This window comes from Cibotium barometz, chromosome 3 (genome assembly GCF_041138505.1).
Source record: "Cibotium barometz isolate CiBa-2024 chromosome 3, ASM4113850v1, whole genome shotgun sequence".
In the NCBI taxonomy this organism is placed as follows: domain Eukaryota; kingdom Viridiplantae; phylum Streptophyta; class Polypodiopsida; order Cyatheales; family Cibotiaceae; genus Cibotium; species Cibotium barometz.
Genome location: NC_141048.1, coordinates 39,870,875 through 39,894,518, shown reverse-complemented (window position 1 = coordinate 39,894,518; position 23,644 = coordinate 39,870,875). Strand labels below are relative to the sequence as shown.

At 39.6% G+C, this 23,644-nt stretch overlaps 1 protein-coding gene and 1 long non-coding RNA gene across 3 annotated transcripts; both read left to right on the top strand.

The window, feature by feature from the left end:
• Positions 1-1,721: 1,721 nt before the first annotated feature.
• On the top strand, positions 1,722-10,907 carry LOC147640053 (jasmonate-induced oxygenase 4-like). Its single transcript, XM_086822942.1, has 3 exons — positions 1,722-2,407; positions 2,559-2,895; positions 10,306-10,907. Exons 1-3 carry the CDS (start codon positions 1,845-1,847, stop codon positions 10,585-10,587), a joined length of 1,182 nt encoding a protein of 393 aa, XP_086679068.1. The 5' UTR covers positions 1,722-1,844; the 3' UTR covers positions 10,588-10,907.
• A 10,384-nt stretch (positions 10,908-21,291) lies between these two features.
• On the top strand, positions 21,292-22,649 carry LOC147640052 (uncharacterized). 2 transcript variants are annotated; one of them, XR_015269619.1, is made up of 3 exons: positions 21,292-21,516; positions 21,725-21,954; positions 22,051-22,649. It is a non-coding gene; the product is annotated as an uncharacterized LOC147640052 (long non-coding RNA). The 2 variants fall into 2 exon arrangements; XR_015269617.1 differs by having other exon boundaries at positions 21,725-22,649.
• The last annotated feature ends 995 nt before the right edge of the window (positions 22,650-23,644 follow it).

The following is a 23,644-nucleotide window of genomic DNA, read 5'->3' as shown; positions in this document are numbered from 1 at the left end:
GGTCTTTAAAGTGTTATAATATACGCCACTTTTTGTACCCACAATAGCTACCACTTAAAATCCTCAATCTTGTAGATCAAAAGAGTGGGTAGATACTGAGACATTAGTAGAATGTGGTGGTTAGTAAAAATTGCAAATCCAATGGTTGGATTTTTAATGATCTCTTTTTCAAAATTCTTCCAGACTGTCAGAAGGCCTGCAAATATTAATAATCTAATTAGTAAAATTATATTTTTGATGTGAATCTTCTAAAACCTATAGGGACTAGTGTTCTTGTAATGGTGCATCTATGGAAAAATAATTTGGATCACTCTAAGTATGGAAAGATCATTTGTTTATCATTTCATTATATTTTTGATTAATCTTGATTAATTAGACTAATTTATATTAATTTAAGTTATATTGGGTTAATTTAAGGGTAAGCGTATTTTCTATTATTTGCTTGATCTCATTTTAAGCACCTTGTCCCCCAAAATTTGGTCTCTAAGCATTGTCCCAGTCCAGCATAAACTGGATAAAACTGGACACCCTGATCTTGCAACAACCCTAATGATAGATGTTTTATTTGAACTTGCTCACCTATTAATGATAGATCTAGTTGTACTCTCTAATTTTATAAAGATGGAATAAGTCAATGGAGATTGGTAGTTAGCTTACCATTCAAGGCCTTACAATGCTTAAATGCACGAAGCATTTCGTGGGAGATGAAATGGTAGGTAGGATGAAAATATAATATAGTTTGAGATTGAAACAATCCACATGCTAGCATACCTAAACAAGTTTGGTATGCTCGCCCTTAGATTGCACATTTAGTGTTGAAGAAAAAGAGGATCCAATGAGATCTTAAACACTTAAGAAATGTGTTAGGAGGTACAATATCATGAGACAAAGATTGAATACATAAAACATCCATTAAACAAAGTTTGTTTCATTTGCATGGCTAGTGTGGGAAAAAAACCATGTGTTGAAATCATGTGTTATATAAAACCATGTGAAAGCATCCTCAATTCATGGTTAATGGTGGAAAAGCTAAAAAATGATATGAAAAGGAAGAAATTGATCCTATTAAAGTCTTTGTGAGCATCTTCTAAGCATTTATCAAAGTGATCCCAAATAGGTTCACATAGGTGCCATGTGGGTGTTCCTTAAAAAGACTAGAAACCTTACCTAGACCACTCATTGTTTATGAGTTGGTATGGACAAGCCATGTGCAATGCGGAGTGTTAATTAAATACTTTCAAACTAGCATGGGGCCTGATTGTCACTTAGCATCAATCACGTTGGCCCATAGTACTCAATCACTTTCTATAACAAGAGATAACGTGTGCTAAAGATTGTTACCTCAATGCTCATGAGTATATTGGACTGTGCCGACATTTTTGGTTATGAGGCATGGGCAATTGATCAAAATATGTTCTAGGGGGCTTTATGGGTCATACTAAGGAAGCTTTAGGTTGAAGGGCGAAGAATGAAAGGATGAATCGAGATAGATTCGACGAAGGTTGGCAAACATAGCACGAGGCCTTGTGGGGGGTTAGGGGGTCATCGTGGGGCCTGGGTGTGGAATATAGTCATGTGCGGTTTATTGCAAGAAAGGCATACCATGATCCTTTTAGTGTACTTTGTAGTAGCCAGCAGATGACGATGAATAGCAATAGTAAAATAACCTTGGAGTCTGCAAGCGACCCGATCCCACATTGTGTTATAAAGGCCTCCGACATTCAGACTCTTTGGCTAACACTGGACACCCCCACTTTGTCTAGGATGTTCTTCGTGATTCTCTAGATCAGAGCTTGTAATTTCACAATAATCTCACCTTATTTTCCTCATAAGATTAATTGAATATGGTCACTAATCTATCTGGCCGGCCTATTGTAACCAGCTTCCCTGGCTTAAATTCTCCAATAGATTGGCCCGAGCCTATTCAAAGGGTCCAGATCCTTGCTGAAAGCGGCCTCAGTGCTGTGCCCTCTCAATATGTGAGGCCAGAGTCAGAGAGGCCATGCGGGGAAGCCGAATTTCCTCCTGCTGTGGGGGCAGCTGACGAGGAGCTAGAAATACCCCAAATAGATCTCTCTGGTTTTGAGGAGGACGAGATCAAGAGGAAACTGATCCTCGCACAAATTGCTCACGCCTGCGAGCAATGGGGCTTCTTCCAAATTATCAACCATGGCATTCCTCTTCCTCTCCTCCAACGAGTGTTACTGGTAGCGCAGCAATTCTTTGATTTGCCCCTCGAAGAGAAACAAGCTTATGCCAATAATCCAATGACGTATGAAGGCTACGGGAGTCGCTTAGGTGTGGAGAAGGGTGCCATTTTAGATTGGGGGGACTACTTCTACCTTAATATTTTCCCCACGTGCACAAGGGATACGAACAAGTGGCCAACCAGACCGATTTTATGGAGGTATTCTACTAACCACGATTAAGTATAAGGGTGAGATTATGTACTAGCTAGCCAGCCCACACCATAATTATAATCCCTTTGAATCAGGCTAATGCATGATGTTAATCGTTTCTGTTTATGTGAGAATGATGCATATGCTGCATGTGTGCAGGGAGACCATGGAGGAGTACGGGCAGCACGTGTGGAGGCTGAGGGAGAAGCTGCTAGAAGCGATATCGTGCTCGTTGGAGGTGGCGAGGGGTGCAGTAGGGGAGGCGTTTGGGGATGAGAGCGGTGAGGGCGGACTAGCCTTCCGTGTGAACTTCTACCCACCTTGCCCGCAGCCCGGCCTCACCTTGGGGCTGGCCGCCCACTCCGACCCCGGTGGCCTCACCCTCCTCCTCCAAGACGGCCACGTGGAGGGCCTCCAAGTGCGCCACCAAGGTCGTTGGGTTAGCGTCGGGCCCATCCCCGGTAGCCTCATCGCCAATCTCGGTGACCAAATCCAGGTACGTACTAAGCCCACTCGATTCACGTAAAAACAAATAGGCCTATTTCCCATGTTTTTCTTTCTTACCGAACGTCGTCGCCAATCTCGGTGACCAAATCCAGGTACGTACTAACCTCACTGGATTCACGTAAAAACAAATAGGCCTATTTTCCATGTTTTTCTTTCTGATCGAAGCAGGATAGCCTTTGACCACCAAGCTTTTTAAAAAGTATCATTAGATCATTTTGTTTCACAAAAAAATTCTTTAACCGCCATGGCTTTTTAGAATATACTTGGATATGAAGCTTCTCTCTCTTTCTAAGCCCTTACTGCCTTGCTGTGCTTTGCTATCAGTGTGTATCAAATGACGATTGATCCTACACGAGTCAAACTAAGGAGGCATCTTGTCGTGGCATGTTTTCCTTTTAAAATAAACACATCATTAAGTTTTTTTGACCAATAATTATATATATATATAAATCAGCAAAACAACAAAAAGCTTTTTACATCAAAATAAAGCCAAGTGTCTAAATTATATCCCTACCCCCACATCTCTATTTACTATTGTTTAGCAATTCACATAACAAATTCCATCTATCATTGCTCAACATAACAAATTACATCTATTATCCTCCAATACAAAAGAGGATTGTTCCCAAGACACATGATAGTCAATAGAAGAGAAGCCTCCATTAATGCTTCAGTGGTACACCCTCCAGCACATCTCCCTTCCTTGACCAGATCTTAATAGTGGGCCTTGTCCCCAGTGGGTTCTCTATGAAGGCCACAAAGGTGTGGTCAATCTGATTCGCTTTCAAGTACCATCTTTTAGTCTTGGGACCAAGCTTCACTTGTTTAGCCTTCACATCGAGAGAGAACTGCATCAATTCAACTACGAATTAGGTTTCCCTAGTATGCAGCAAGAGGGGTTCTAGGCCAGAGAAATAGTCAGTTGATGTCATTCTGCATCCTCACTAACACATCAAATCCAGACCATCAATCTCTAACCTGTTCACACAAATCACAGATCTACACATATACATACATTTATGCATCATTCCTGTCACATCCAAGCCAACATCTAATGCATTCTAAAATACAATACAGTTCCTAGAAATCCAGATTTCCCATAGACAAGAAGCCCTAATTATATTGAGTAGCGCGTATGCTCCCTCAGCATTAGCAGCCCATTTGCCCAAAGTCCAGTCCCCCCACTGTGTCTAAAACCCTAAACCATGCTCCACCCATTTCATTATTTTACCCCATGCTCCTCTCATAGTTGGACAATTCCAAAAAGCATGTTTGCCATCCTCTAATGTAGATCTGCATCTGGGACAACACCCACTAGTGAAGTTCTTCTGCACAAGTTTCACTCCAATAGGAAGAGCCCACATATAAATTCTCCACAAGAACACCTGAAATTTAACAAGAATAGGACACTCCCACAATTCTTTCCATTTCTTTTTCCAATAGCCAGGACTCCAGCTCACCTTCCATATTCTCTTATAGTAATCCACATTCAAATCCCCTTTCCTTAGTTCTGCATACAATGCCCTAGTTCTACCTTTCATCAATTTGACCCCATTAACCCAAGCCCAGTCCTTAATCCAACAAGACTCATCAAAGGCAGTAGAGAACCACCCCCCCTGAATCTGAATCGACACATGTCTCATTAGATCCCTTTCCCTTGTAGTTAGATCATATTCCTGCTGCAATTGATCAAGTTCTTTCCACCCCACCATTGTCTCATCCCAAGAGTTAGCTAGCCTTCTTAATCCCCTATTCTTCAACCTTCTTACAGAATAAGTGTGTCCAACAAGCCTAGTGGTGGATTGTATTTATGAGACTACCATAGACTTAAGCTAAGCACTGAATTCCCTGAAGCCCTGTACCCCCCATCCCCAACCATCAAGCCTAGTACATCTTTCCAATTGCTACTTAGTCTCTTACAAAAATGAGGAAGTATTCACTTTTAAAGGAGCATAAGAGAATAATTTTTCCCTCCATCCCAAACCCAGCCACCTCCCTTTAGATAGAACCAAAGATACCTCCACCAATTCTTTCATCATAACAGTCCACGTTTCTTCTTGAGACAGACATTTTGGAAGAAACTGAGCCACCCTTGGTGAAGTTTGATTGGGTAATTGCACAATACCAATCCCCCCTTCACTCCTTGGCATAGACAATTTATCCTAGGCCAGCCAAGCCATAACCTTCCTAGTGCCTTTGCCATTTCTCCACAAAAAATCCCTTATAGGACCCAAGATTCTCTTCCAATGACTTTTACCAAACTCTAACAGAGGGCATAGAAACATAATATATGCATTCAACACTGTATTACAAATCACAACTCTATCATGGAAAGGAATTCTGACCCCATCCCACTTCTTTATTTTTGCTAAGAATTTGTCTAAGGCCCAATCCACCAGTTGTCTATTTGTGACCCCAACCCCCAAGGGGACTCCTAGATGTCTTACAATTTGGCCTCTTTTAACAACCTCACGTCCCCACCTTTGCAAATCAAAATCATTATATTCAAACAAGCCGCATGATCCTGAATTTCTAGATATTTCACCTTAGGCATCTGCGAATTCCTGAATAATGTTTAAAGCCTGTCTCATATTCTCATTGTTAGCCTTCATCAGAAACAACAATGAGTCATCAGCAAAGCATTGAATGACTAGCTGCTCACACTGAACCTCAATCTTAATCCAATAACAATATCTTTTGAATAAGCATCTTCCAGGGCAACAATCAATGGGTGAGAAGAATGGCAAACAGAAGGGGGGAAAGAGGGCATCCTTGCCTTACAGATCTATTAATGACAAAGCCTCCAATTACTCTACCATTCAGCAAAACATTAGATTGACTTTCCCAAGTAAGAGTATAAACACATGCTACCATTTTGGGTCCAAAGCCTAACTTCTCCATCACTCTAGCCACAAAAGGCCAATGCGCTCTATCATAGGCTTTTTCCAAATCCAGATGTAGCATAACACATTTCTACTGCGTTTTTAGAGCAGTATCTATGCCTATCATGGCAGCAAATACATTGTCATATATTGATCTCCCTTTGATGAACCCATGTTGCCTTTCAGAAATCACCTTTTGCAACACATGAGTGATCCTGATAGAGCAACAATGACTTTGGCTAAAATTTTGTATATCATTGTTAACAAAGTGATTGGTCTCCAATGCCCAAACCTATTGCCAAGCAACTTGTTGGGTATTAGTTTCACCAGCCCTCCCTTAAAGTCTTTATCCAAGCACCATATCTTAAAGGCCTTGTTACAGACTTCCTAAACAATGTCCTTCAAAGAGGGCCAGAAAGCAGTAAAAAACTCAATAATCAAACCATCCCAGCCAGGAGCTTTCTCCCTTCCCAAAAGTGCCACGAGCACTCCTCAATGTCCACATCTCTCTCTAGACATTTCAGCCTCCACACAACAATTGACCATCCCAATAAGCCTATTCTTAGCTTGAATCCTTCTATGAGAGTGATCCTTTAAGGCTAAGAGTGGAACCTAGAAACTCTACCCTTTTTTTGCAACAAGACCAATGCCCTCTATCTTTTTCCCTTTCTCATCTAAAATCTCCCCTGCTACTTCACTACTACTCTTCCTACTATTATTGAATGTTTCCTCCTAATCCAATTTCCTTCCTTTCTAGCAGCCATCTCATCCTCTTGTTTCAAAGCATTCTGACACCTTAAAAATTCAGTGACTTCCTCTTCAGTAAGACCATCAACCTATCTTTTCTTTTGAAGAAATTCTAACTGTTTAGTCCAATTTCTCCTTTCCTATCTCTTCTTCTCAGCTCTTAATTTCCCTACATCCCTAATGACTCCGTGCATCTTATTAGCAAACCTTCTACATGACCCTACCGTCATCCCTTTGGCTTTAAACCTATTAATGGCTTGTTCAGTATATTCAATAAAAATATTATCTTTTAGCAAGAGGTTATTAACTCTCAACTTTCTAGTTGGAAACTAATCCATCTCATCTGTTCCCAAATCCTCATATGTAATGCCAGCTCCACTTTAGAGGCATATGACCAGTCATCATTGAGCTGAAGTCAATTGCCACCCTTAAAGTGTGTGGTACCCATGAAGCTTGTTTGACTGAATAATAGTCTATCAAGTCTCGAAGAGGAGCTCAAGTATTGAAAACTAAAATATGTGTGCCCACGAGAATCCCTCCAATCCCCTAAAGACAACCCATCTACCAACCCCATTTTCCCTCTTAGCTCATCCCATTTACCTTTCTTGTGCCGCCCCATCAAAATGGAACTCCCTCCACTCCTATCTGCCAGATTCTCCACCATATTAAAGTCACCCAAAATAATACACTTATGCAAAATATTCATATTACTAATCCATTCCCACATACCACTCCTGATTTTATAATTATGAGCTCCATATATGTTAACTAGCCAAACTTTCTCCCCATTGATCAAAATTTCCACCACCAATATCCTACCATTAGGATGATTAGCAATAATAGTCAGATTCAAATCTCTCCTCATAACAAACATCACACCGCTATAACCCATATTCACCCCCCTGTACATAACCAACCATTCCTTAAATCTATCCCTCCTCAAAACTCTAGCCCCAAAAAGATTGTGTTCCTGAACTGCATAAATAGATAACCCCCAATCTTTAACTACTCTCCAAAACAAAGCATTTTTCTTCTTGTCTTTAATCCCTTTAACATTCCAAGTACAGCCCAAGAGGTCCTTATGATAAATCATGTTAGGGCTGTTTCAGGAACCATCTCCACCTCCTCACCTTCCCCTTGAACCCGTCCCTCTCTTTGTAACCCCTTCCAAGCTTCTTCTACTTGCCAATTAAATTTTTGAATTGAAGAAGTGCCACTATCACCCTCTCCCAATGGACTATATGGATTTGAGTATAGTAAAGGACTTAAACTACCCTAGGATTTATCCCCTCTGTCAACCGTCCCCAATTGACTCACTTTCTTTTTTGCTTCATCTTTAGTATGTTTAAGATTTAATTTCCCATTTGGCTTGACCCAATCCCCCCCCCCCCAAATGCCCCTTCTCATCTTTAGAAACTTTCTCTTTACCTTTCCCCTCCTCCACTTGACCACTAACAATACGTTGAGTCTCTCTAACACTATTTTCACCCCCTACCTCTCCTATTGCCTTTCCCTCACCTTCAAGTTTTTCAAGCACCGCCGCAGCACAGTTTCTAGCAATGTGACAAAACCCCCACACTTAAAACAGGCTCCCGGGGGAAAGGGCCAAACTTAAGACCTAATTCCAACTTGCCTAACTCTCCAAAATCAATTTCTATTGACTTCGGAGTCTCAATCCTGGTGTTCCATGATATACAAACACTGTTGGCCTGCCTACCTATGGCGTCATCACCAGGTAAATATAGTACAAGACCCAATGCTCTAGCTACATCCCATAGGCAGGTCTAAGCCAAGGAGGAAGACTGGATATTTCCACCTAAACAGGGCAGGCTTCCTGAAGGCTCCTACTCACATCAAACAAAGGATCAAAAGGGAATACATGCACCAATCTATGACCCATGAAAAGTGGCGACTTCAGAAACAGCTCTCTGAAACAGATTTTGCGTTAATGAACAACAGGTTAAAAAAGCCTTTCCCCAGATAAAACACATTGGATACCACTCTATCATGTAGAATCTATTCTTGCAACCACCTACCTACTTCAGACTTAGCAGGAGGTTTACCATGACAGAATAAAATCACACTGTACAATGCGAAAATAGATCAATCTGACACTTGATAAGCTCAGGATTCACCCTCAAGCACACCTTCCTTTTTTGAATCTGGGCATGCGCTTGAAGCCTTTTGTTAAGCCAGTTGCGAACGCTTTTCTTTCTCTCCATCTCACGAGCTTTTCTTCGCAATGCATTTTCATGTCCTCCGTCTCCTCAAGACCCCAATCCCCCTAGCCCTCACCATGCTCCTCAACACCATGCATCCAAGAGACCACCATCTTGGGCGTGCATGCACGCACAAGGAGTCTCACAAGTCCCCTCGACGTACAGGACATGCGTCCCCACATGCATCGAATTAACTACCCACCCACTCCCCCACTAAAAATAATGATTACTTACCTTTCACACGCGATAACATGTCTACTCCCACTACTCTCTCTCTCTAACACATCATTAAGTTCTATAACTAGGAGTTTTAAATTCGTAGTTGTTATGATTTCGAGGCAATTTGATTTTTTTTTTCTATCTTAGCTATGAAAATGCATTGAAGGACCGTTTATCTTAACTTGGCCTTACAAAAGGTTTTCTAGTAGAAATGCTTGAAATATGTGGACTTTTACAGTAGAACTGCACTTTTCATGCTTTTTTTGAAGTGCTTTGGGAGCTTCAACCACCATTCGTTCTTTAATAGGAAATGCGTTGAAAACCTAAGCTTCCTTTTAACTCATAGTCTAACAAAAAGCACATTACTATTATGCGACACACCTCGATTGCAGGAGGTTCTTCACACATAACGAGTGGTGGCAACCGGAGGGCAGCTAGCTACCCATCAGGGACACTCCATTGGAGCATGTTCCCACGAGTACACAACAATGGGCAGCTCCAGGGCAGCTAGTTGCAACCCATCATGTTCATGCCTGTGGTGAAATTTCATGAGGCCAGTGTATCACGCATACTAGATTTGAACTAGATTTGAACAACACTCAAAGGGGCTAGTTACATGTAAGACCAGCGCTGAGCCTGCTGAAAATTGGGTTGTAGCCTCTCAAAATTATACTAAAGGCCACTGTACAGGTTGGCAACAAAAACTTACTATAAGCGATCCTCTTCTCTTTATTGAAGCTCTTGAATTTAAAAAGAAACATCTTTTGAGACCAGTTTCTGACAGACTGCAGTCGACATGCCTTGTGAGTGGTGTGAAACCACTGGTTGGAACCCACACCTACGTAGCATGAGAACATGCCCTTGGCGGGGACAACTAGAGAATTACACGTGTGAACCATCGTATACAAGGGTTGGTTGAAAATAGCTCATTTCCATAGTTGAGCCAGCTGAAAAAAGCCTTCATTTTCCCTTAATTGATCAGAAGGTTCATTCTGTGCACCTCTAGCTGGTGCACACATGAAAAGGTTTAAATCACGTCTTTTTTCTTTTCTTTTTTTTGCTGAAATAGAAATTAAAAATTTCACAAATGCTAGCACACCTCGTGATTGACGTGAGAGAGAGGGTTGTTAATAAAAACCCTCTCTTGTGAAGGAGACTGTGACAACTACACCACATAATTTCATATGAGAACATGCTCTTATAATTAATCTGATGGTTTGTTGGCGGTAGCAATGTCGAAGGTGCATGTTGGATTTGTACGATTGTGCTTATAATTACAGCTAGCGCTGATGTGAATTGTTGTAAATGGTATGGTATGGTATGTTTGATCAGATCATGTCAAACGGCAAGTATAAAAGCGTGGAGCATCGAGCGATTGTGAATAGAGAGAAGAAAAGGTTGTCCATTGCGGCTTTCTGCAACCCTGCCAACGATCGTGCAGTGGGCCCGCTCAAGGAGCTCATAAACGAATCGTCGTCTCCAGCTCGCTATCAGTCCATGACCTTCAAAGAGTACCGCTCTTTCATACGTAGAAACGGCACCAAAGGCAAGGACACCGTCGAATCCATGGCTAAAAAAATCTTGCAACTTTGTACCAGTAAAAACTCTCTTTAGTAGTATCTCACCCAATATCAAGTTGGCTTTAGCTTGCCGTGCCATCTAAAGCTCTCTACTAGAATTCATAAATAATGAGAAACTTAAGAATATTAAATTTTATGAATTCATAAATAATGAGAAACCTTAGAATATTAAATTCTATGAATTTACTTCTCATATATGCAACCAAATAAAACAAGAACATCTTTAAAAGCTTCAATTGATCGTTCTCGGCCTCAGTTGTAATTGGGTCATAAAATTTCATACAATTTAGTCTAGTATTTTATGTGCAATCATGCATTTAAACTTCTATCTAGAATTTGATCTGGGAGAATAATTTACTCTAGTAGTCATGCATTTAAACTTCTATCTAGAAGAAATTCTTGGCTTTCAGAAATGTTACTACTGCTGCTTGTGCGGATCTCAAACTAGGTTTTACTCAAATTTAAAGGCAAACATGGTCATGTAGTTCCAATTGCCCAAAACTTTCATTGGTCTAAAGAAGGGGAAAACAAGCCCTTAAGGAATTTAGGAACTTGCCCCTTGGCTTGAAAGTCAACTTAAATACAACACCCATTTCTAAGGGGGGAAAAAAAGAAGCTATGATAGTTTCCTATATATATGTATATATATATAATTAGTGGCAAACTCGTAGAAATGCTAGGTATAACTCATGAGAGGCATTTGCAATTCTTCACATATCTCCCTTCAAATTTGTCACCATCATGATGATATACACTTCACAACACTTGACTTGGATAACCATTTGTAAGTTCATTATAAACACGATTTCATTTAGTCCTCATCCTTGCAAATGGACACATCAGTCCTCGTCCTTGCAAATGGACATCATGCTTTGTGGTTTTTATTATTTGTTACATGATTTTTAGAAAGCTATCAGTTATACACAAGACAAGTTCACTAGTTTACTTGCTAACAATGCAAGGTTCTTGTATAGCTATCAATTTCCTTAACTCTATGTTTCCTTTCTAATCTTAGGGGGGGTCACTCATAAATATGTAAGTGTAGCACGTGGGTTCAAACTAAAGGGATTTTTAAAATCCTTTTTTTGCACATTTTTTACATACATAACGGTACCATTTAAAGGGGGTATTCACAGGTTGAATAGAATAAGGGTGCATTTTATTCATGAAAAATTCACAGACAAGGGGTTTTTAAAGTAGGTTTTGAATGCACGTGTGATACAGAGGGTTTACATATAGTGAATCCCCCGAGTTTCTAATCCATCATATCTTTCTTTTTTTTGTTTCTAACTTCTCTATGGATATTTCTGGTAGCTTTACACTATTTTAAAGGTCTTGCTTGTGTCGTAATAATGTTCTATTGACACTTAACTTTCATTCTAAACCCTATGGTGTATGAATTGGAGGTTAAATAATTGTGTTTTTTTAAAAGGTGAATCTAGTTTTCTCTTCGCAAAAAGTACCATCACTATGCAATCTTTTCAACAATAATGCTACTACTCTAACCTTGAGCATGCTAGTTTTACGTGGCAGTGCCGCATGGAGCACAACCACCCCTTGAAATTTGTTGTGACATCAACTCCACCACTTGTGATCCGATGAACTATGTGGAAGGATCTGGCTCTTTAACGGAACTCGTGAATGAGCACAAGGGCAACAAACCATCAACATCTACTGACAATTCACTACATAGGCTCATTATTTTCACGGACCACTTATCACTCATTACATGAACCACACAATTGTACAACCACATTACCCTCAAAATGCCTTTTTCAACTTGGTAATGTTCTACAAGCTTTACACATCAACAACCATGTTCATGTTGAAGTATGCTTTACACATGCATCTATGCACGTGCACTTATGCACTACATGCACACGTGCATTTATGCACTTAACTAACTAGACCGACTAGCATAACAATATTGTAGCTGCCACTACCCTCTATTTAGCTTGAGGTTGACCTTTTTAAACCATCCTCGTACATACATCAACGCAACATGTATTGTTTTTTTATGTTCTTGGCTTTAACACTTATCTAGCATAACAATATTGTAACTACCACTACCCTCTATTCAACTTGAGGTTGACCCTTTGTAAACCATCCTATACATATATGACACAACACGTATTTTTTAAAATGTTCTTGACTTTAATGCTTCTTTTTCTTGTTTGTGTTTGTACACCATCTCCAACTATGGAGATCATTGATGCACTCTAACCAGTACCTAGTTCCTTTGTTATTTCTGTCATGGTATCAATCACTTCCTCCTAGATAAACTCTGGAGACTGGGAGGCCCGACTCCAATGTTTTTACCTTGCACAACCATATTGTGCCGCTAGTAGACTCTAGGCTTGATGAAGTTCCATTTGATCATCTCCACACAACAACTCCAACTTTGGCCTCAGCTTAATGACATCCTATGGTGAGATGTTTTCACTTTGCTTGCTCTTGATTCCTTTCAAGGGCCTATGGGCTCCTTTTTTGCAAGTCAGTCAAGCTTGCCCTCATGTAGCCCTATGTTTCTCTGCCCCCCTATGCTTTTGCATCTACTGAAATCCATCTCTACAATGCATCTCTCCTCAAACAAGGGGTGAACTTTTTCTTCATTCTCTACAAAATCAACCCCATCCAATGAAGGGCAACTCGATCCTCTTTCAGCACCAACATGTGCTCTAATGGAGAGCAACCATGCTCTATTTGGTGGTTCTACCTCCTCCAAAAAAGAGGGGCCCTTCATTGTCTCTAGCTATGGCCTCAACCCCCTCTCACATAGAGGTGCCTTGTATTATCTGTTGAGTGACCCTCTCCTCAAATGAGAGGGGGGCCTCTAGCATCGTCTATATAATAGTAGACCATCTATGATGCTATCCTACAGCATACAGAGGGATCTGCCTTTCCAGAGCTCTCTAAAGGCACCCTAGTCATGCCCATCATTGCGAATTTCATCCCCATCAATAATCCCACTGTTGTTGCATTTCTTCACAAACCTTTCCATATAGCCCTGCCCTCGACTTGGACTTCTGAGGGATATGCATCGTCCCTTAGGGTTCACGTTGCCCCCGACTTTTGTGCATGATGTCATCTTTGCATCAACTATGGTCCCAACACATGTTTGTGTAGGTTACTCTATTTTCGTAGGAGGTTGGCCACAAGCAAACAACTCCACATGGGAACCTTCAATGGCCCAACACATGGGTCTTGCCCCCTTCCACAACTGCAGGGCTCACTCCCACACTTTTCACAATTATCTTTAGTAATATTTCGAGGGATAGTCCTAGCAACTATGGCATCCTCCACTTTGATGCCCTCTACTCGGGCTATGGTTCATAGCACCAATCACACCAACCATATTCTCAGCCTGTTGCTCTACTGTCATCATCCAATCACCACCCTTTAGTTTACAAATGTAAGCACTAAAAACTAGTTTGCATCTTTTGATGCGCATACCCACTATTATTTTGGGATAACACCAGAACCTTCTTGTTTCATGTCTCCTTCCGGTCATTAAACCACTTTTCCCTTGACCTTCAATACTGGAATTCTTCATCACTAACATCCTAGTTGTCGACTACTCAAGCTTTGCTCATTCTTCGTGCACCTCGAATGACCTCATCCTAGCATTCCATGCCTCAACTTTTAACAAGCAGGGTGAATATCCAGTATCTTTACTTCAATGTGCTTGTGTCTCCCCACTGACACACCAAAGATGTGCCCTCTATCACACACAAAGATTAAGCCACTACTGGTAGCTTCTCCAACATCAACTCCCACACTTATATCCCTCATCTTGTATAGCATCAAAGCCCCATTTGATTGGTAGCTCATGCATCTCACATCATGTATATTTGTAAATAATACAGCTTTTATGAACCTTGCATATTTGTAAATAATATAACAGTCATGCACCTTGCATAAAATAATATAGCATTCAAGCACCTTGTATATTCCTTCACAACAAAACTATTGTTCGATTTTAGATAGGGGAGTGTTGAAGCATGCTTTACACATGCATCTATGCACATGCATTTATGCACTACATGCATCTATGCACATGTACTTAACTGACTAGACTAACACATGTCCAGCATAACAATAGCATAACAATATTGTAATAACTAATACCCTCTATTTTTCTAGAGGTCCACACTTTGTAAACCATCCCATACATACATCAATATATAACACATATTGTTTTTTTTAATATTCTTGGTTTTAATGCCTCTCTAGGCCATTGTTGCACTCTAACTAGTACCTAGCCCCTTGGCTATTTTAATCAAGTCAGCTTGAAGAAAACTATAATCTTGACAAATCCGGCTTTTATAACCATATTGATGAGGTAGTGGGTTAGGTAGTATATGTTCAAGCAAGAACATTGAGAATGAAGGCACCTCTAATTGGAAAAGAGTACGACCAACTAAAACCTCATCCACACGTGTTTGTATAGAAGTAAATACTTGTGGCACCTCTGTGTAGTCATTTTGATAAGATCTTAACCTCCTACCTACCCTTTCTCTTTTGTGCTTAGCAACCCTGCTGCACCACCTCTGTGTTGGTACACAAGTAAACACTTGTACCACCTTTGTGTAGTTATTTTCACAAGCTCTTAACCTCCTATCTACTCTCTCTCTCTCTCTCTCTTTTGTGCTCAATAGCCCTGCCTGCAAACATGATGGTCAGTTGTTCATCAAAAAGAGAATATTTTTAATCATGGAAAACTTGCAAGAAAAGTGAGGTACTATTGAATTTGCTCCATTTCTTAGATTTACCTATTATATACCACCATTCAAGGAAAAGGCATATACGCCTTCAATATACTCTCAAAATAGTAATTTAATAGATTTTAAAAAAGAATATTAAAAAGTATAAAAAACAACACCAACAAGGTGTGTGATTTGTGGTTGACTAAACAAAGAAGAGTCACATCTCCACATGGTCCTACAATAAGGCCAAATATGTGAGAATTAATCTATCTCTTTTTTAAGAAAAAAGCAACCTATAATGGCAAGTTTATGCCTTGCTTAATTATCTATAAATGGGGATTTTCCATAAAAGATCCAGCAACACCACCTCAAAGTTGCTTTATCTTTCATATTCTTTCTACCTCTAAGGGTTTGTAACCCACTGTGCAAGTAGTCATAGGTTATGATGGAGAGTGGGAGTGGCCACATCCTATATGAGGCGTCAAGTCATTGTCTTTCTCATAGTCTGTAGTAGTTTCCATAGTGTAATACATGTGCGATAATTTAACATTCCATGCGTGCACTTAGTGTTCCTCCCATGCATGCCATTGTCTTTCTCATAGTCTGTAGTAGTTTCCATAGTGTAATACATGTGCGATAATTTAACATTCCATGCGTGCACTTAGTGTTCCTCCCATGCATGCCATTGGCTATCTTAAGCATGTGAGATTCCCAACTTGGGGCTTATTTTTCAAATCTAGGGATTTCAGAGAGATCCCCACCACAAACACATATACATAGAAGAATAGATATAAAAGTGATATGCAGGGAAGAGAGAATGCTAACAATGGTCATATTGTGCTATTGATTGTTGTCTCATATAAGGATAAATTGCACAAAGCTATCATGGATGGTTACACCCTTTCAAGAGTTACAACTACTGCACATGTAGCCATTTTTATGCTAGTAATGTGTGGACGTAGAGGATAATAATGGATCAAGGCATATTGTTTTCTCTTTAGGAGGTTTTATTCCTTGAGCGTATGTGCACACTCTTATGAGTGTGTGTAACTGACCTTATCATGTCACTTCACTTTTACTTCACTCATTCTCATCAATCTACTTTGAGTATTGTGCTTCTATCTATCTCTTCTTGCTTGCTCCATCTATTTGTGTGTTGCTACTTTGATCTCCACTCCAACAATTAGTATCAAAGTAGGTTCTCTTGGTTCTCCCCCCTTATCATCTTCTCCTTTAGCTTCTCTTTTGATTGTTTTAGATTGAGCTATGCTCTTAGGTGGAGAAGGTATAGTGTTCTGTTAACTATAATTTTTACGCATTATTTTAGTAGGGCTCATTTGTATAATGTAAGGTTTCACCATCCTAGGGGAGTGTCAGTTTAAATTGTCTTTGTTTCGATTCTGGGTTTGTTGCATTAGAGTAGCATTTGGTGAGAGGCGTCATCATCTTCTCGACATCGCACCTTCCATCTCATCATCAAATGGATTCATCAGCATCATCAACATTATCATCATTCTACATTCTTGCTAATAACATTTTTACACTCTACACTTTACCATTTTTCATACACTTGACAGGTTTTCTTTATCATCATCATTGATCTACTGGCAAGCCATCTCGATTACATTGAGTGTGATCATTGATAGTACCTACTACTGCTGCAGGTAGTTAGGATATTTGCATTTTGTGTCATAAGCAAATCATCAAGTATTAATAGAAGAAGAGAATAAAAGTTTTTTTGGGGGGGTGCACTGTCATGGGAGTGAGATTTTGAAATATTTTACTATCCAATTTTGTAAAAAGAAAGCTTGTAGAGCAAGCTTGGGCTAAAGTAGCCATGTAATCTATTTTTGATGGAATAAAATACTATAAACCGACTGGCGCAACACGATCGGCGGGGGCACGTAAAAGGTGCCATCAGTAGCCGATGTCTCTATAAGAGAAAAAAAAAGCTATCCTTTTCCCCTATGTACCTTCTTCCCCAACTCTTTAAAACGTCATGTGGGATTAAAAAGAACTGCGTGATAGTGCGAGAAGCATAGTGGAGAAGAAGAAGAAGAAAAGAGAAGAAAGAGAAGAGGAGAAGAAGAAGAAGAAAAGAGGAGAAAGAGAAGAGGAGAAGAAGAAGACGAAAAGAGAGAAGAAGAAGAGGAAGAGAAGAAGAAGAAGACAAAAAAAGAGAAGAAGAAGAGGAAGAGGAGAAGAAGAAGAAGAAAAGAGAGAAGAAGAAGAAGAAGAAGAAAGAAGAGGAGAGAGAAGAAAGAGAAGACAAGAAGAAAAGGAATACTTGCCATGCGTGTGGAGAGCAAGGAATACTTGAGTGCAGATTTAGTCTCAATAACACTGGTGAAGGTTCTTTTTTTAATGCAATAGAGTACCTAAATAGTCTAAATCTTGGTGGCAGTTATCCATCTCATCGGTTGATTTTGAAAAGGAATGCTCCAATAATTTTATTGCGTAATCTAAATCCTCGAAAGGGATTATGCAATGGTACTCGATTAATATGCAAGGAATTCCACATAAAGGTGTTAGAGGTAGAAATTATTACTAACACTAACGTGATTGGAGACAGGGTCTTCATTTTGAGGATAACTTTCATTCCAAGTACATTGCAACTTCCATTCAATATGAAACAGAGGCAATTCCCTGTGCGAGTTGCATTTGGCATGACCATGCTTTCTACGGTGTGTGATCATCAAATGATGTCAAGGTATTTCTTTAAGATACTGCCTGGAAGACCAACATGAGCAGTCCAGAGATGGTTTATACTAGTAATGTTGTAAACAAGGAAGTTTTACATCTAGAAACAAGAACAACCTAGAAGCAATTTGTTACCTACAGCATTGTTGCCATTTCCTATCGAGTTTTATCGGTGGGCCACGATAAATATATTAGATGTAATGACAAAGAGCAAGCCTGATTTGTTTATTACTTTTACTTGCAATCCAAATTGGTAAGAGGTTTTAGATGCTTTACTTCTGGGACAAAGTGCATGTGATCAACCTAATTTGATAGCTATAGTTTTTTGCAAAACCACTCAGATATGGTCTCAATTTGGGGAGAGGATATCCACCTCATTGCTTGGCTTACAACAACTAACATTGTTTATAAGAAGATCTTCAATACTTCTAGGTAATAATTTCACGTATCGTATTAAAGTTATGTGTTCTAATTTTTTGTATGTCTTTTTTAATGTATGACATTATATAACTTTCTTAATTTACAAAGCCGCCACTTTGGTGTGCACCCCTTCCTTATCAACATGTTGCTAGGATTATGCTAGACAGTCACAAGGATGGGTGCGTAAATTACAAGGAATTATTATAAGATTTGCATGTTTCTTGAAGTAACTTCTTAATTTCTTCTTTGTTTTAGGATTCTACCTATAGTGGACTTTTTCATGGTCAGAATTGTGGATGAGGGCATTGAGAGATAAAACGAGGAGTTTGGAGCTGTATTTTTTTATGAAAGAGTGTGTTTCAGACACTATCTATGACATGGAGAGATGTGTTGCCTCCTTTGAGGGATACTCTATACCAGAGGCTTGGATCTTATTCATTGTATGTAGGAGCTTCTCCTTTCAATACGAGTTCTTTGTGGCACATGGCATAGCTTTACTTCAATCTTTGTTTGTCTCTGGTAGGATTAACTATAACTATAAAATAGATTTTTAATAATTTTATAACTATAACTATAATTTTTAATCTTTGTTTGTCTCTGGTAGGATTAACTATAACTATAACTATAAAATAGATTTTTAATAATTTTTTTAATTGATGTTTTATCAATAATTCTCGCTTTTCTGTGTGTAGGTGCATAACAGAGGAAGACATCCACACTTGATGGTCAGTGTTGTGGAGATGTGTTGAAATTGGATACCATGTTGGGTGGCGACATTAGGCTTTGCCTGTGTATGGTGGTTGATGGCTCTAAGAAGCAAAAGCTTTGATTTTCTTTTGATCACTAGATCGATTGATTGATTCCCGTTGCTTTTCCTATTTTTGCTTTGTTGTATTGATCTTTTTTATCGCTATACAACGAGAACGTTCTTTGCATGTTTATTTGGATATCGTTACTTATTCGATGATATTAGTAATATAGCATGTGTTTATGCTAATTTACATTAGAGAGAGAGAGAGAGAGAGAGAGAGAGAGAGAGAGAGAGAGAGAGAGAGAGAGAGAGAGAGAGAGAGATAGATAGAGATGTAAATGTACATGTATGTAACATAGAGAAAGAAATGCACTTATACATGTAGGAACATTCATTGTATATGTTGTAGCAACGTGCAAGTCCATGACTTTTATATTTATATCTTTTTCTATACTATCTATTAAGCACAGAGGAGAGGAGAAACACATGGTAAGAAAAGGTAAGATTGCATTATGTGCAGTCATGTGTAAGCTAGGGAGCGAACGCTTTGTTTTTTTATGCTGCAACACGAGAGAGAGAGAGAGAGAGAGAGAGAGAGAGAGAGAGGGGGGGGGGGGGGAAGGTAGGCTCCTATTACTCTAGGATTTACAAAATATTAAGCTATAGTCTAAGAGAAAAGAGCCTCCATAAATATTCATGAAGAAAATTCCTATGGAAGCTTTGGAAAAAGACCGAGATGAACACTCCAATAATCATACCTGCAAACTACCTGTGCAGAGTGCATGTGCAGAGAGGGCCATTACATCACAGGTAGATACCCATCCTTCTCCCCTCGATGTTGATGATGATCAGTGCTAGATGTTAATTTGTAGCTATTGCCTTGCTTGGTGTAGGGATTGTGAGAGGCGAGTGCTTGGTAATGATCTATACTCACCTTTGTGGTCTGGAGTGGTTTCTGGCTAACTGCTAGGACAGGGATATGGCTGGGTGGAAAGAGGTAAACCTCTTATCTGTGGAGTTTCAGTTAACCAGGAAAGAGAGAGAGACTTGATGGCTCAGGTGCTGGAGTTGTTGCATAGTGAATTATGCTCCACAGGCATTGATATTTCAGTCTAGATCAAGGACTGGTCTGGATTAATGGTGTCAAATTAAAGGAAGGCAAAATTAGGGATATTTATGCTTTAATGAGAAAAGGGGATGCTAATGTTATGTATTGTAACAAAATATGGAATGTAAAGTGGAGTGCTTCTAGCTGGAAAAAGAGATGGCACTTGATCTGGAACTGTCAGGTCCCTAGGAAATTTCAAGTCTTTCTGTGGAAGGTTTGCATGTGGGCACTACCTATAATTGGTTATAAGCTGCATAAAAGAAACATGGCTAGTGGCATTTGCCCCCTAGATGCAGGTCTTCAATAGAAAGTGGCAAGCATGTGTTTTGGGAATGCCGAGCCTTAAGGAGCACCTGGTGCAAAATGACTAAGTGTACAAATGTATATGCATGTGATCGTCTGTATGTAATGTAAATAAAATTAGGTCTTTGGAGCAAGATTTGTTGATTCAAAATCTGCAGAGGAATATGCCTTGATTATTTTCCCTGATTTTGGCTGAGCTTCATGCATACTAGGGTTCTCTTCCTAATATGGATTTGTTGGATGCAGGTGAGGTACTGGATTGAGAAGAAAAGGCCTTCAAGATTTGGTCCTAAAACTCAGAGATTGTACCGCAAGGAAAAACAGATGGATCACACTTTTGTGGCTTTTATTGAGAACCCAATGGGCACTAGACCTACTGCTAAGGTGTGGTCAAAGCATGGGGGAATGTTGAAAAAACAGTCTCCTCGGGGCTACACTACTGAGGCTATGATGGAGGCTTGCTTATTATTAGGGTATTAGATCTCGTGGGATCAGTCTAGCTTCTTGTGTGAGGATGAAAGATGGGAATTTCTTTGTAAAATCTTGAATGAGATCAAAAAAGAGTAGATAGTTGTGTTCTTGGGGGTAAAAAGGAGTAGATAGTTGTGTTCTTGGGGGTGATGTATGAGTGATTTTGAATAGTTAATATAAATATATTATTGGTTTTTTTTTTTAAAGAACCTTTATCTAGTGCATTATTATAAATGACCTTTCAAGGTCATCGACATGTATTGGAAAATGAACCTTTTTGTATTTCTCAAAAGACGATGCGTATACACACAGCAATAGTGGTAAAAGCTCTACATTCTTCTTGTTTCAAAGTGCTCAATCAGGTTCATTCAATTGATCAGTTTCTAGGTTCTTGATGGGGGGTTTTGCACAACATCAACTCACTGTGTTGCTTCTCTCCTTAATGCTAGCCATGCCCCCTCCTTCTCTCTCGTGGAACACCTTAACCCCCCCAGCCGGAAACAGGTAAGCAATTCGATTGAGCCATTTAATCCATGTTTTGTAGCCTGCTACACATTGTGTCTTAATCAAAAGCACACTCAAATTTTTTTGGTATAGTTACTTAGGGCACTGGTTACTTAAACTACAGTGTCAAATTGCTACATAGGAATTGCTTAATCTCAATACTTGTGACTAATGAGCATGATTTCTCCATTTTCCTTGCTTTTTGTAGCCTCTCTATCAAAACGAAGACCCTAAATGCCTTCCAATCCTACCACTGCTCCTCGAACGGGACTTGGGTGGGGGGGGTCTGCCTATGCTACTCTGGTAGATTACTCCACTAATCATGTAGTGGTGGGTAATTACTCACGTGTTTACAACCCAGAGGCTCCCAAGTATGCAGGAACTTGGATCATCTTGAACAGCGAAGGGGACCAGGCTCCCCTTACAGCATTGTTACTGGTAAATAAACCATCTCCAAGACAACAATATAATGCAAGACGCATTCTTTTATAAAGCCCAAGCCTAATGATAGTTTCAAATGTTAATCATGTTTAGGGGAAGAGGTGGTTTCTGAGGAGCCCACAAGCAGTACTGCTGCACAAGATCTCCCTGACATGCTAGCTATGGCTAGCAAGCACGAACAAGCGGGTGCAGCCTCGCTTGTTTCCTACGTTGCAAGGGTGCACACAAAGGGTGGGGGTGGCAATAATAATAATTGCTACTGCAACAGTAAGATTAAGGAATGATCTAAAAATATACTCTTAGGCTTTGAATTACGTTGCAAATAAAGTAAGATTAAGGAATGCAAGGCGAGCATTATTGCAAATAAAGTAACTAGATTAAGGAATGCTGAGGACTTTGCCAGGTCTTTGCTTGCTCCCTAGACTGCTATGTTCAGATGGTGTCCACGACTGGGGGCCTGCTGCCCCCTTCAAACCTAGCCAAGGAACCAACAGCAGCGGAGGGTGCCGTGTGGAGCTCTTCCTTTACAGCCATCTTCTGGTTCTATCGTAAGAAGAAGTACTAGATTCTGGAAATTGGCCACCATCATGCCCATGTAATTTCCTAAAATAAAAGGCATGTAAAGGTAGTGTTCAATATGATGATGCTTGATTGTTGTAATCTTTCCCATTCAAACATTGTGGGCTTCATGATTTCTACTTTCAAAAACAACGCTTTGTTTATAGATTTGTGGCATTTGGTATTGTAGAAAACATTGATCTCAACTACCAACTTTGTTGGTGTCAAAATTCCAATACAAGCCAACCATTTATTTTCCTTAAATCCTTAGTGCGTGTGGTTGTGTGCAATCGAATGTTGGAAAATTAAGTAAATTTATGACCTATTTTGTGAAGTGAGGCATCATAAGGTAAGAAAAACATCACATCCTTACATCATTCCTAATATGACATACTTGCACTTTCTTATAATGTGATTCTTCAAGAGTCAGCACATCAATATTATCAAATTCTTGAGTTAATTTATTAATCATCATAGGAGACCATGTTGTGAACACTTGCTTATCTTGATCCATGCCACTTGTTTGACTTAAGTCTTGTCGCAATCATAAGCTTTGATATTTCTCTACTTCATAGGGTGCTTCCAATTAGGTCTTTTTTTCTTATCCCTTAGACATCATGCATGGGATATGAACTCTCTCCATGCTCATGGTGTTTTCATGATCGTTGATTATACGTGGTCAAAGTAGACTAAGATTTGTATGACTTGGTGGTGAAGGTGTCCTATCCTCAAAAGTAAGACATCCCATGTGGTCAAATTAGACTAAGATTTGTATGACTTGGTGGTGAAGGTATCCTATCCTCAAAAGTAAGACATCCTAGTGGCCCATGGAGCAATAAAAGTATTTTGGGCTAAGGTAGTCTAAGAGAACAAAGTATTATCATGCATTGTCTGATCTCTTATTGTTAGTAGAAGGAACTCTGAAAGAGCTTTGTGGTATTGAATACAAGTTTCTTTAAGAAAGAAATAAACATATTTTAATATATAGCAAGACAATTAAAGTCAGGCTTAGCTTGAGGTGACGATTAAAGTCATGCTTGCTAATGATGCTGTAGACTAATCTAGATCATTACCTTTCATCTTCCCACACAAAAGAAGAGTGCTCCTCCCAGCAAATGTGATACCCCAA

What these genes read in the sequence shown, in the direction of transcription:
- LOC147640053 (XM_086822942.1), top strand. Translation starts at nt 1,845, where the DNA reads ATGGTCACTAATCTATCTGGCCGGCCTATTGTAACCAGCTTCCCTGGC. An exon ending in ACCAGACCGATTTTATGGAG is followed by an intron (nt 2,408 to 2,558) that starts GTATTCTACTAA and finishes GCATGTGTGCAG; the next exon opens with GGAGACCATGGAGGAGTACG. An exon ending in ATCTCGGTGACCAAATCCAG is followed by an intron (nt 2,896 to 10,305) that starts GTACGTACTAAG and finishes ATGTTTGATCAG; the next exon opens with ATCATGTCAAACGGCAAGTA.